Source organism: Etheostoma cragini, chromosome 18, assembly GCF_013103735.1.
Source record: "Etheostoma cragini isolate CJK2018 chromosome 18, CSU_Ecrag_1.0, whole genome shotgun sequence".
Classification (NCBI taxonomy): domain Eukaryota; kingdom Metazoa; phylum Chordata; class Actinopteri; order Perciformes; family Percidae; genus Etheostoma; species Etheostoma cragini.
Window position 1 is genome coordinate 13,368,498 of NC_048424.1, and position 15,606 is coordinate 13,384,103.

Sequence of the window (15,606 nt, forward strand, 5' to 3'; positions counted from 1 at the left end):
CCCTCCTCCACACACACACACACACACACACACACACACACACACACACGGAACAGGATGTAGACACAAAGAGACACGGACATCGTTTTCACAGCTTCGTGAGCAACTCAAATGGCCCCGGAGAGAGCGCGTGTGTACAAAGAAGCGAAGGAGTGAATAAAAAAGAGAGACTGCAAGGCTGGGAGAAAGATTATGAGACACAGAGAGGAACATTACAAGGCAACCATTAGGCAGAGAGAGAAAACTATGGTGGCAAAAAATAAGAAACCCAAGTTCCAAAGATGGTAAATAGAATAAGATTAAACTTAAGAGAAATTTCCAAGTTTCTGACCATGTTTATGTTACAGTCGAGCCGAGACAATATTATAGACTTTGACTGTCTAAGATGTTTAATAAAGTTTACTGCTGATGGCAGGAAGGTTGAATCTTTAGTAGAAATAGAATATTACTTCTATTTATAAAATTACATTTTTTTCCTGCTCCCACCAGAAAACCTTGTAACCTTCCTTGCTTTTTCCATCTAAATATGAAGTGTCGATACCTTCATATACTTTTCAGTGCTAAGCAATGTCCCCAGCCCCCCCCAAAATATGTTACACTCTACAAAATATTAGTGTCATTCTAAAAATATGGTCGTTTTCCCTCCACATAGGAGGTGTTCCTCTGACACCAGTCATATCTCCATCTCATAATTATGTGTACTGAAGCTTGAGGCATTGCTTTGCAGTCACTCGCCATTATAAATCAAGCACTCCTTTTGATGTAACAAGATCAAAACGACTGCGCAGGCGGAATATCAGGATTCACAGCAACAACAACAATAGCAACATCAACAGGATATGAGTTCTCAGAGAACAATATGGGAGTGTTTCACCTTAAGGGGTAAATAGCAATACAGGAGCAGCAAGCACCACAGCAGTTTGAAGTGTATTAAATAAAAACGGAAAGAAAAGTAAGTGTCCAATGTGTCCGCCCTTCATGTCAAGCAGTCCGCCTGCTGCCCATCTGCCAGTGTGTAAATATTGAGGCAGCAGTATTCAGCCACACACATCCATCCGCTCATCCATCAGCTTGTGGTCACGCACAAGGTCAGCGTCCAGCATCGTCGATACACATCTTGGCACCTCAGCAGGCACGCAACCCTGTGGTATCGCTCGCTCAAACCCAGTACGTGACCTTTGTTGCGTGCCGTCGCCTGCCGAGTGTCGATATGAAATGATGATTTGTTCTGGAGTCAGGAGCGGGATGCCGGAAGACTGAAATTGGCCACCAGATTGTTCTACAGAAACGAGCAATCCAAGGTAACTGGCTGCCGTGGCTTTGGTAGGGCTGTCCACAGCTCCCGTTTAAGGTGCTAAGGTTTTGAATCCTTCCATACATGTCATAAAAATGACATGTATGGAAGGATTCAAAGCATTGTAATGTGCCATTTTTCATTGTATGGTTATTTGTTTCCCCTCATACTCTGCAGGAAGACACCAATGTTCAATACGTTTTATTATTGTCTGATTCATTGTCTCTTTCAAATACAAAATCAACGGAGTCGTATGGACTTGTAATTTGTGAGGTGGTATTTTGGCCGATGTGTTTACTCTATTGACAATAATAGCTAACAGTTGGAGCACTTACTTGGATGTTTACAAGAAACTATCCTGGTTGAATTATCAGTAAAAAATAAAAATAAAAATAAAAGGAAGAAGAGAACTGCAAATATTTGGGTTTAAAAAAAAACTAAAAAACATGAGCGCTGTTAACTCCCAAGGTAAGAAACATCCAATATTGCAACTTTTCACATTCTGCCACCTGCGCTGCTAAAGGTGATAGGAGCTAAAGATAGACGTTTATTAACAGGTGATATTTTGACTTATTATAGCAGGAAAAGCACAGTCGGTACTTGTACAGTCAGATTACCAGTGGCTCAGTTCCATCCATGTGTCCCAGTCAGCCATGACTGGGTGACAGAGAACCTGCATGCACAATACCAGGGCATTGAAACTGAATCAGATGAATAGAACTCAGCCTTCGTTCTTTGTGTTATTTATATTATTTATTATTTGCGCTTTTCCTATTATGTTAAAATGTCTTCAATAAAAAGGGCCTTCACTCTGTTAAGAAAACTGATTTTTGACAAACTGCAAATTAAATGAATTTGTTGTCACATGCTGGATCAATTGCAGATTAATTCAGTAATTAGGTGGCATGTTTTTTTCATAACTACATTGAAGAATTTAAAATTTGCTATAGCTCTGATGTAGGCCTCTGACTACCTTCCTCTCCATGGCATAGGTGGCCAAGGTTCATGGGTATTGTTTGTGATATACAACATTGTGTGCTACAGTACAGTTTACTGTATATAGTATCTATAGAGGCACAACAGTGGTCTATACAGCGGATGTGATTTCACACTGTGTGTCAGTATCACTGAGACTATTGAACAAATAATCCAACTGTGTAAGGCTTCAATTTGAAGAATCCACTGAGCTGTGAAAGAATATAGATTGAGTCAGCTTTTTCAACTCAAACAAAAAGATTTCACTTTTTACTGATTCCGCTCTTCCACAATTCCCCAGACTGTTTTATGATGACAGCATGACTTGATACGGCATCATAGTGTTGCACCATTTCTGTGAGCCTCCAATTGCATTTACACGACACTATCTCAACTGGGAAAAGTGCTCATGCTGTTTTTACAAATAAAAAAATAAAAAAACATGTTGGGTGGAAAATGGCAGTTTATAAGAAAGAAAAAAAAATTGAGACAAAAAAAACAATGGTCTTGCAGTGAGCCTGGCTCTGGTGAAGGCTATCTTTTTGGAAATAGATTTAGGAACATGTTTGAACGTAAGAAAGTCTCTGTATGAGAAAACATTAAATTACAGATGCTAATGAGGCTCAGCTACAGGTAAGACAGGAAGAGGAAGACAACTCTCTATATGACTTAAATATGATAACAGGAGCTCAGAGTATGCCGAGACAACTACACACTTCCATAACTCTATCTAACCAATCAGAGATCAATGTTGAAGAGAGAGGCTCGGTCACCTCCAGATGTGTTGTGAAAGACCTTGTCATCAGCAGCAGCACTCCAACATCCAGGCTGGGAGGCTCTAACCACCTTCTGCTTGGTCCTTGGACACATTCCAGCGTAAAAGACACCTTACTGCACATTTTCCATCGCAAAACTTGGTCTTTTTCCAAACCTTAATGTATTGACTGAACTTGAAGACTGCAGGTTGTGGAGAATGATGTGCCGTTTGCTGACAGCTTGTTGATGGACTAAGTAGAACAGGCACAATTTCCCCCCTTAAACAGTACTATTTAGCACAACATTCCAGATGTTGAAACGTTTTCAACAGCTTTAGTCAAACTAGATGTGATGTAGGAAAAACATCTGGGAAGGGCCTGTAGTATATGTGTTGAATAATTTTATTCATGGTTTTATTCATTGGAGTGGAACAAAGAGTCCATCTACCATAAAGAAACGCCGAGTTGTCAGACCCTACACCTATAGATGACTGTTCACCATGACAACAGACAACACTGCCTATTAGAGATATACCTATCACAATACCTGAAATTTGGAGGTTGAAACCAGTACCATTAAAATTCCACAATTCTTGGCACCCAATCCGATACGACGGTCAAAAACAAAAACAAAACAATGAATCCCATGTCGGCCTTTAAAAAGGTGTATTTCAGGATAATGATAACAAAAATTTGACTTTTTTAATGTGTTCGGGGTCGGGGTCGGTTACTGCTTAAAATGCGTCCCGATCCGCACTCTACTTGTCAGTCTACTGCTAGCGAGGCCCGCCTTCATACTCTGCTTCTGACTGGCTAGTAGTCCTAACCTAGTTACTGTTTATGTGCGACTCCCAACAAAGATGAAATAGAAGTGTGATGCTTCAGTCTGTAGCTAAAACAGAGAGCTCAACACACAGGGTGAAAGAAGGAGCTGCAGGAAATTGCAGTGCAATAAAAATATGGTGTTTTTTTGAAAATTAAAACCATGCTAAACCTATTCTGATAGAAACTCTAAATACAATTATAAACCTGGAAATTAGCATAATGTGAGCACTTTAAATTGAATTTGCTTAAAACAAAAAGCTAGGTTTTAATCCACTTTAAGAGTTTTCCTGTTAGATTTGCTTAAACTACCTATCTGCAGCTGATAAAATCAGTTAGCATCAGTGGAAAGTTTGCTTTATTTTACTTCTGTATGATATCAAGGTCCAATGGTTTCCAAAGTTAGTGCTCATGGAGTATTAAATCTGCCATAGTTATCGTTCTAAAATTCATGTGAGAATGGAAATCTTGACAGGTGTAGCAAGACTAGCACTTAAGAGGCTTTGGAACCACATTACCTCAAGAAAGAGGGAATCCAAAATGTAAAAATACATGCCCTTAACACAAAATGTCATCAACAGTTGCTCCCACAAGGTCTATTCAACATTTTCAGTAACCCCTGCCTCCAAACCAACCTTTCCTGCATTTACCAGCAATTTCTCCAAAAGCCAGCACTTTTCAAGACAGTGCATTTTATTGACAGCTAAAAGCCAGAAAAGTACAATACCCTTTTATCACAGGGAACAACCTGAACAATAGAAATGCAACGTGGACTGATCTTCAAGGTTTGAGGTCTAATGTCGGATTGATTTGGGACAATGGAAATACCTCAACGGGACCTGTGGGTGAAAGCTTGTTTTGTGCACAGGCCTCTATTGAAACCCGTCGAATGGATTACCAGTCAAGTCAGCGGCTAAGGTGTGATACTGCATTCCTCAAAGCAGAGACAGAGAAAGAGAGGAAGTAGAGACGGATTCAAAAAAATGAAAAGGGCAAGAGAGACATAAACTGAGAGAGTGGGCATGTATAAAAAGACAGAGAGCTGGGGGAAGAGGGACCGACAAATTAGAGACTGCGAAAAAGAAAAAGCGACAGAAAATCTATAGACTCTGCTGAGATTGCGTGTGGCCCTTGTTGAAAGCGGTGTCGCACATGAAAGGATAGCGAAGTCTTTTTATCTCACTGAGTCGTGGCGATGAAGAGGGAGGTCTGACGATTGTTTGTTGCACGGGTGCAGGAGCTTCAAAATGCTGAAAAACCAACATCATGATGCACATCCAGCCTATGGAAAAAATAACTTAATATCATAAAACTATATGGGAGTTGAACCAGAATCAGATGGAGTGGGGAAACCTTTTTTGCAAAACTCCAATATAAGAATTTAATATTTGAATATGAATTGCTCACTCTAAGCCGATACAAGCACAATGATAAGTTGATAATACACTAATGAAAAGTTTTCATCTTAACTATTAGCCTATGTTCCATTTCTGCCAATAGATTCTCCTAAATCCCACCCAGTAGTCCTTTGACCCAAAGTCACCAATTCATGTTTTCTATTTTAAGATGAGGAAATTAATGTTTGCCTTTAATGATCTATAATCTATCATAATCAAACTATCTTCTAACTGTTGGACTGAAATGTCCAACGTGTCGACATTGATTTATCTGTGTTTTCTTTCCCACTGAAATGCATCTGAGATGAGTATCGACTTCTGGGTTTGAATGATGGCGCACACCTGTTTTGCAATCGGGTAACACACACACGGCACACATGCAGAGATACCATTTCTGCATTCACGTTGCAGCTTCCAAGTGGTAAATTATTCATTGTGTCCCTGAATGGTGGAAATGTCACAGGAATGTACTGCAGCAGACAGGCAAACACCGTGTCTCAGATCACCTTTGGCTACTGGTACATTTGGGCTAGGACGGAAAAAAATTCGGAAAATTCACCGAAAATTACCAAAATGTTGTTTGCACTGCCAGCTAAAACATGTATCTGTGTATCCTATTCTTTGGTGTGTTTTTGAAAGATCAATACCATCTATATAATATTGTTATTGGATCATGAATTATTATCTCACCATGGTTACTAGGGCTGAGTTTTGGAACTCCGTAGCTTTACCAAAATAACCCAGTAGTAAGTAGTATTGAAACTCCTCCATTCACACAATGCCCAAATTTAATCCTTTTTGTACCCAGAACTAGAAAAAAATTACGTGAAGAATGTGTAAGGTTTTGCTCGCAGTTTATCAATTTAATGTGACATTAAATCGATTGGGCCACTCCTGCAGCAGCCACGACCCATACAGCCTGTGGTAGACAATGACATTACAAATGAATTACTCTTATGGTATCAGTATCATTTTAAGTGTACTGGTGTTTATGGTGATTATGCACTATGTTGTATTGAATTGCAAAGCTGTAATTCTACTCCATTTACTGTATTTAATTAACTTAGACAGGCCAAGAGTATAATTAACATTCCTTAACATAAACACCCAGCAACTATCTGCATAAGCTCCACTGAACCAGCCAATGGAGTGAAGCCTTAGGTAGCTGCCATTGGATGATTGAGTAATCATCTTTGTGACAGCAGTGGGTAGGTGTGTGGACTGATATAGCAACAAGGACCAGAGCCATACCCACAGAAAGTGAGTAACCAGTGGCGTTGTGTGTGTGTGTGTGTGTGTGTGTGTGTGTGTGTGTAATAGGTGTTGGTAAAAACACCATCTGATCAGCCATGATCTTTTTACTTTGTTTGGTTTTGCACCAATTTTACTTTTTATTTTATCTTACTTTCCGTTCACAACAGTTGGGTGTGTTGCGTCTTTCACCCCATTATATTACTGTAGCAAATTTACTAGTACGTAAATAACCAAATACCGTGATAATTTGTTTTCAAAATAGGAGTTTTAAAGAAAAAGTTCAGCGTTTTGGGAGGATTTCGAGAGTTACTGCGGACAAGAAGATTGATACCAGTCTGATTTGGTCTGTAGGATAAACATCAACGCTTGTTTGTTTAATTGTGCAGGACTATTTCTTGGACAGGCGCAGGGATTATTGGCTTCTCCGCTGGTTGCCAAAAAGACTCCAGGAAATGAGATGTATAACATTAGATGTATATCTGATCTAATGATGTTCAGAATGTCACATTATTTTGGGGCTTGGGAGAGAGACTGGGAATGACGTGCAACAAAGACCCGCGGGTTCACTTCTAACCCGCGGCTGCTGCGACAAGGAATGAGTCTCCGTACACGGGCCGCACACTCAACCGGGCGCCCCAGTAATCTACTTTAAATACTGTCCATTCCTTTTAACATTGTGAATCTAGAAAAAAAATCTCTTATTTTGGGATTTGTAAAATTTTCGCTGCAAGCATCTGGGTCTGTAGGAGCTTAGGTGTTGTTTTTGATGCGGCCATGTCTCTGGAGAAACACTCGAAACAACTTATTAAAAACTGTTTCTTTCAATTAAGGAACATTTCAAAGATAAGAGCCTTGGTGTCAAAAGCCGAGTTGGAGATGATCATTCATGCTTTTATCTCGTCTCCTTTAGACTATTGTAACAGTCTTTTTATTTGTCTTGATAAGAAGGATCTTTGTCGTCTCCAGACAATTCTGCTGCTAGGCTTTTAACCCACACGAGTAAAAGGGCACATATTACTCCAGTTTTAGCTTCACTTCATTGGTTACCAGTGATATTTAGACTGCACTTCAAAATTCTGGTCCTAACTTTAAGAGCCCTACAAGGACAGGCACCCCCATACATCTCAGACCTGATTCAGCTGCGTACATCCTCACGTAGTTTGAGATCAACAGGCCAGAGACTATTAGTTGCCCCCCGTACACATTTTAAAACTAGGGGGGACCGCTCATTTCAAGCTGTTGCACCTAGGTTGTGGAACGCTTTGCCTCCTTCCATGCGCTGCTTAGACTGTGTGGAAAACTTTAAAACTCAGTTGAAAACTCTGCTTTTAAAAGAGGCTTTTAACTAGATTGTAGGGTGGTTAGGCTGGTCTTATGTGTACGTGTTATTCTTTTGCTTTTATTTTTATGATGTGTTGTATTTATGAGAATTGTTAAATGCTTCCTTTTGTTGTGAAGCACTTTGTGATCTTCATCTGAGAAAAGTGCTATACAAATAAATTTTACTTACTACTTACTTACTAGCATACATCTTAATTTGACTAAAGCTTTAGTGTGTGGACCACATGATAACAGTACTTCAGCCTATTCTCCAATCAACTACTCCCACTGAGTGTGCGACGCCTCAATCTAGGACCGGCCTGACAGCCTTTCAAATCTGGCTTGAATAATGAATCGTAATATTTCTCAAATGAATTGGTTGATTGAGTAAAGATACCTGCAATAAATCATAATCGATAAACTGTTTGTCATTTTCCAGCTAAAAAGCCTGGTTCCTGCTTCTCCATTGGGAGGATTAGATTATTGTTTTTCTCTTATATGATAGTTAGAAAATAGGCAATTTAAAAATGTCCCCTTGGGCTTTAGGAATTTCTGATGGGCGTTTGTATTTTGTGACACTTTATAGATTAAATAATTGATCGAATAAGGTTGATAAAATATTTGGCAGATTAATCAATAATAAAAATAACAAGAATAGCATCAAGGAAGCAGAAAATAATTTCAAAATTAGTCAGCAATTATGTCTGAGCTGTGTGTTTGACACCCAAGGACTGGAAACCTTAGACAGATAGCGTGTCAGCCTAGCACACAGGAATACACCACGTTTACTCTGTTGGATCACAGGCTGGCACAGCATCACCTGGTGTGACTGACTATACTTCAGACGTCAGCTGTGAAGCAGACATATGTCCAACCTGGATCATTGATCTCTTCTCAGCTACAGTGTGACATCACCTATCTCACCAATTAACCCAGCTAATGAAGCAGGGGGAAAAGAGCTGCATAAGACATCAGTTCCACTAGATAAGACACACTGACCAGCATTGTTTTCTGCTCTGCGAGGGTCAACTATTAGGTGGAAGTTTACATGGCAAAAACAATTACCTCCAACAGGAGGCAGAAGCAAGCAGAGAAAAAAAGGCTGCCTTTTAATTTGTGGTCAATTAGGTTGCTTTGAACAAAGTTGATTGTGGGCGGTGTGGTTTTTCTGTGGGCAACTACAGCAATGACACTTCAAGAACTTAATATATTTATCAAAAAACACCATAACAGTGTGGAGAATTGGTGTTTTCTGTGTAGATTTGTTCCGATTACAATACCAGTATCAAAAAGGCCTCCGATACTGCCGAAATTGCTGGCATCGGTACTGGAGTACAGGAGTCCATATACCGATCCGATACCACGGAATTTATTAGAAAAAGGAATCTATTTACTGGTTAGCTCCGTTAGCTCTGACACAGTTCTTCTTCTCTTAAAACAGTTGCGCTGTGCTGCCATCGACAGCTGCTCTTTCAGAGGGGCGAAGAAGAATTGATCACCTGAAGCTAACCGCACTACTTTACTTTAACGTATGCAAAGAACCAATTTCACGAGGTGGCACGAGTGTTGCACATTTTAACACCAGCAACTTAATCAAACATTTGAAGCCGCGTCACGCTAAAGAGCACGACAAATACCAAAGCTAAGGGGAAAAAGTAGGACTGCAGCAGAAAACACTGGAAACTGCCTTCCAACGACGAGATACATTCCCCAAAGACAGCCAAAAAGCAACAAAAATAACCAACAAAAATGTAGAGTTTATCGTCCTGGATGACCAACCCAAATGTGGGATTTCACCACTTAATGGAGCATTTGGAGCCGAGGTACTGTATGCCAGGTCATAAATCTATCTCGGCTCTCAGCTCTTGAAATTATGAGCAATATTACATTGCTAAAAAGCTTATGCGATGTGTAGCCTACTGTGTTTTATAGTATTTTTTGTTTACTGTGTAGCTGCTGCTCTTTTGATTTGTATTTGTTTACTTTATAGGTTGGCGCTGTACTATTGTTAAATACTGCACTATTTAAAGATTTAAATGCCTTTTTATTTTAGTACATAATGGCTGCACTTAGTTTTTTTTAAAGGAATCATTAAAGTTGCATTACTATTTTATAATGTTCTATTCAAATATTTAAATGCCTTTTTTATTTTACAATATTGTACATGAATATTGCACATGAATTATTTTTAAAATAATTATTTCTATATTTATTTAAGTTGCTGTTGCAATACTTTTTATATTGTTCTATTTAACAATGCAAATGCCTTTATTTTACAATATTGTGGCTACACTTTAATTATTTTTAAAATAATTATTTCTATATTTATTTAAGTTGCTGTTGCACTACTGTTTTATACTATTCTATTTAAAAACAAATGGCTTCCATTTGCTGTATTCATTCATGTTTTACAAAGGCTTTAACCTGAGCCAGGCCTTAACACAATGATAATCACATCACAGTCATGCTGTCGTCGAAAATGTGGGATTTCGCTGCTTAATGGAACATTTGGAACCAAGGTACCAAATATCACTGTCATGCATGTAGGCGTAGTATGATCTTTTTAACACACTAGCATCGGTAAGTACTCGGTAAAGGCCGATATCCACTCCAAGAGTATTGGAATCGGTATCGGGAGGGAAAGAAATGGTATCGGAACATCTCTATTTTTGTGTGACGATTTCACCATCAGGAGGCTCCTCTCCAAATGGCTGGAACTATGACAGAAATAACTGCGCATGGACAAACTGTAATATACAGTAGTGTCAGACCTCCAGCTCAGCTAGTGGTGGCATCAGCTGACTTAGCTATTACAACAGTTAACAGAGCAAAACATGTTGTTGACTATGGCAAAGCATTAGTTCCACTGCATTAGACACAATGACTATCACTGTGACAATACGAACACACACACACACACACACACACACACACACACACACACACACCTTCTTCACCTACAGAAACACACAGCATCCCCATTTACAGCACAATGCCGTGTCTCATGTAGAGCACATGTGGCAACCTCATTGGCATTGTCCTGTAGACATGTTGGCTTACACGGCTGGTCCAAAACAGGGTTGACAAAAACAAAAAAATATGCATAGCAATGTCCAATTTTTACAGCACACACATACACATTCACAACCAGGGTCATACACATTAATATCTGTAACAGTATATTAGGGAACTTTTGTACTGAATACACAGACGGTATCATGACTGTAACAGTGTCCTATTCAACATGACAATAGGTCTTCAGTTTGCACATACATACATGACTCCATGAGCTGAGAATGCTCCAGCACTTCTGCTCATGTTTATGTATATGTGGTGCGCATGTACTGTATACAATGTCCCGTTCTATTTCACAATATGGCTTCAGTTTCTAAACGCCCTTCTAGATCTACTAAGGCTGTAGCATTTAAAGAAAAGCAGGATTTATTTTGTGGTGAGCGGTGCCACTTTGGCTCAACCTCCTTTCTCTGATTCTACATGAGGATCTGATGTACTTCTTTTTCCACGGTAGCCTCCAGCTGGACGGTAATAATGCTCCTTTGGTTACGTTCAGCTAAAGTCAACTCCTGTCCGTCAGCTATTAACACCTGGATGCAACACAACTTCCTCAAACTCACCAGCGATAAAACAGAATTCCTCCTCATAGGCTCCAGATCCCCACTCAGCTAAATCAATGACCCCACTCTCACCATCGACAGCACCCTTGTCTTCCCAGGCCCGCAACCTTGACGTTATCTTTGACTCCACCCTCTCCCTTGAGCCCCACAGCCAACATGTCATTAAAACCTTCTTCTTTCCCCTTCGCAACTTCACCAATATCAGACCCTCTCTCACACCCCACGCTGCTGGAAGACTCATTCACGCCTCATCTCCTCCCAACTGGACTACTCATTTCTCCTCGACATTAGCTCTACCATCATCATCATCATCATCACTCCAACCCGCCTCATCACCCGCTTCAAATCCTGACATCACATCACTCCAGTCCTAAAACAACTCCACTGGTTCCCCATCTCCCACAAAATCCTGGACTTCACCTACAAAGCCCTCCACCATCCGACACCCTCATACCTCACTGACCTCCTCTCCCCCCCTCCCGACGCTCACGGCCCCTCTGACCCACCTCAGCCAGTCTCCTCTGCAGTCTTGGGGACAGAGCCTTCTCCGGGGCAGCTCCCAGGCTCTGGAACTCCCTCCCCCCTGAGAGATCTGCACCTCTGAGTCCCTTCACCGTCTTGCAGCCCCGGCCCAAGACCCATCTTTTCACCTGTGCCTGTCCTTAAGCCCCGCACCCCCTCCCTTCTCATCTGTCCCTGAATCTTGTTGTGTTGTGCATTGTTTTTATTATCTTCCTGCCTTGTAAAGCAGCTCTGATATCGTGAAAAGCGCTATATGAATTCAATTTATTATTATTATTAAAGTGGCAAACCCACAGAGATTTATCACGCCACTGTCCAGCTCTACAGAGCGTTTAGCGTCTTTCAGCTCATTGTTTTGGTTTTAGGGCCCACAACTTTATTGTTTGGGTCGTTCTGCTAGCCTGTAGCCACTGTACGCTACGTTTGACGGACAAAACACTCTAGTGAACAAAACATGGCTAATAGGAGAGCTGCAATCATTGTGAGCTGAATTGCTAATGTAATGCAAATAGGTAATAGTTTGCTGACACGTTCGCAGTATCAACTTTATTGGGCTATAATTTGCCAATGTTGTGTGAGGTTTCTCTTGCTTTTTATGAGATGGATTTCTTTCGGTACGATTGAACACTGAAGAAAAAAAGGTTTCAGATGAAAATCTCTGTTCTACTAAAAGCCACTGTGCTGTAGCTATCCTGACATTTTATAACCTGACAGAAGATCATGTACATATTGTTGCTTAGGAAACAAAAAGAACCAATCAACCTGTCATTTAATGCTTCTTATCACATGGGATTTTCCTTTTGATGTGAAGGATTTACTGGCCCGAACTAATGGCAGCACGTGTTCCTACTTTCACTTCTCCCCCCCACACACACACACACACACACACACACACACACACACACACACACACACACACACACACACACACACACACACACACACACACACACACACACACACACACACACACACACACACACACACACACACACACACACACACACACACACACACACACACACCTCTCCCTCCCTATTGTCTTGCCTGCCACCAGTTCCCATTGACACAGATGGTGAGGGGAGAATGTGGTACAAAGAGAGACACAGAGGGAGTTGATCCCTTGAGTTTATGTCAGCTCTTTCCCCCCCCCCCTGCCTCCCTAAATTGTTTCCCCATGAATCACATGTAAGCTACCTGCGCCATACGTCTGTCCATCTGCCATACAGCCCTCCATCCCTCTTTTACATCCGCTGCCTTCATAAATCACTCCCAGCCTGACTATCTATCCATCAACGTTCTATATGGACTCTTAGTACCGTCTTAAAGCGCCCACCAACAGCCATTCATCCTTTCAATCCAGCCATTTGTCAATTTAGCCCTGAAGCCAGATCTTAGCTTGTCTCATGACCTTTTACACACCTATTAACTTCAGAAATGTGACCTTTCGGTCATCCATCTGTTCCCTCCATCCACCAAAGTACAGTGAAGATGTGTTTTCTGATTCTTCATAAGGACTGGTTTTGTATTGAACTTTCTTTCTCCTGGTTGATCTGCCCCATTTAATCACCCCCTTACAGGATCAATAACACTTACCAGCTGTATGCCACAGATAAAGGCCAAGGTACACCTGCCACTACAGCACCCCATGGTGTCCTCCTTCTCTCCGGTGATCCACGTGGAGAAGAAACTCTGGGTGAAACTTCCAAATCCTCCAGCTGGACCTTCAAAATCTAAAATCCCCCTGGAGGGCTGTCTGGCTGGCAGCCCAGGTAGAGGCTCTCGCCGGCTCGGCCTCAGCGAACAGTGCAGCCCCTGTACTCGCTGGAGCTCAGGGGAATAAAAAGGCTACTACTTCATTCAAATGGCCGGGTTGCTGACAGGTAAACAGCCTGAAACGTGGTCCCCTGGATTTCCAACATACATGGGGCCAGGGATCAAGATGGAAGGTGGGCCGTAGGGGACGATTCAAGTCCACAATTATTTCTTGATGTGTCCACGGAGCTTTGTTCTGTAGGAACACTTTTGGCAAGCCTCTGCAACTGAAGGCAGTTTGGTAGTCTGATAAATCAGCTGGTGTGGTGCATTTTGATTGATGGGTCAAAAAAAAAGTCAGATTGCTGATAATGTGGGTCTCTTTACACAAAACTATCGTGACCAATGGGCGGAAAAAAATTTACTGTAAATCTCCAATTATGTCCACACAGGGACTACTTCACCAGCCAGCTTGCACTGGACTAGAAAGTCTCCAATCACGTGGATTAGTCGCATCCTTGTCACAAAATTAGCACCGTACAGTAGCCACTTAACACTGATGACTGTAAACTCTGACAGAGACAGGGAGATTAGATGGATGTATTCCCCAGATTAAATGCTCTTTTGTCTAATAATCCGATTACGCGCCACCTAGATGTGGCTGATTGAAACAGCCTAATTTGTTTCAGGGTGGAGAAAACAAGTGAAAGTGGTCCCTGCCTCCTCTCCTCTCCTCTCCTCTCCTCTCTTCTGCTCTCCTCTCCTCTCCTCTCCTCTCAGGGGAAGTATCCTTTCATTCACACCGTAACAAAAACACCGTGTTGTTGTTTATCCCCAAACCTGCGGTAGTAATCCAGTAGGCTCTCTTTGCCTTTTTCCCCTGAATGTGGTGTTTTATCCACTTGATGATGGGTCCAGTTGTTCCTAGGATGTTGGGATATGTCACCCAGCCACTGGAAGCTGTTGTCGGCGTCTCTGCTGGCTAACAAGTCCTCATCCTCCGGTTCATCCCCCTTTCAGCTCCACAAAACAACCGACGTTGTGTCAGTCGTTGGTCGGTTCATTCACTGCCTCCTCCCGTTACAGCGAATACATCTCTAACGGTAAAACATTTAAAAAATAAAAATAAAGACAGAAAAGCATGTCCATATTTCGGATGGAGAGGGACAGGGTGAGATTTCAGGTCGAGTAAAGTCTCCAAACGTAACATACACGAGGCGGTATGAGCGGAATAACGGCTGAGTTTAGTTTTTTCGTCTCGGGGTTGTCTTCAAGGAGTGAAGAAGGGAGACAATGGGAACCGGGATGGACCAACGGACCGAGAGAGACAGCCGCGTGGAGCGTCTCTTGCATGCCATCTGTCAAGTCAAATACCGCGCAACAACATAGCCATTCCGGTTAACATTTTCAAAATAAAGGTTTTTGACCTGTTACCTGGGAATTATGGAAGAGGGCCCGGCAAGGCGAGACGTGGTTGAACCTGGTTTATGACCATGAACAGAAACTCTCCAAATTGAGCCAATTGCTTTGACTTTTTTCGTATAATCCCCAGAACAGACATGTGAGAGCAAGCATGTCCAAACATTTAACATGTCCACAGGACATGTTAAAGTAGCGTGTAGCCTCAAAAAGCCGACGGTGAGACGTTAGCTAGTTTGTTGCTGATGTATTTCTAACCTTAACACAGGCTGGGCTACTTTGGTCGTAGCCAACGTCGTCAAAAGAAACCAAAACTCCGTCAACCCCAGGCTAGCCGCTCGCTAGCTTCCCATTCTTTGAATTGAACTCCTTTCTTCCTCCAGATCATAGACCGTTAATATAAATGGACAGAGCATGAGTGACGTCACCCATTGGTTTGTGGAGATCAGAAATGAGTC

At 41.6% G+C, this 15,606-nt stretch overlaps 1 protein-coding gene across 1 annotated transcript in view; it reads right to left on the bottom strand.

Annotated features, from left to right (window-relative positions):
• The window catches only part of nkain2 (sodium/potassium transporting ATPase interacting 2), a 74,456-nt gene extending 59,372 nt beyond the window's left edge, over window positions 1–15,084 (bottom strand). Inside the window, exon 1 of the mRNA XM_034899656.1 lies at window positions 13,571–15,084. Within this exon, the coding sequence (XP_034755547.1) occupies window positions 13,571–13,624 (54 nt within the window). The 5' untranslated portion in view covers window positions 13,625–15,084. The remainder of the gene's footprint in view (window positions 1–13,570) is intronic.
• Window positions 15,085–15,606: the final 522 nt, after the last annotated feature.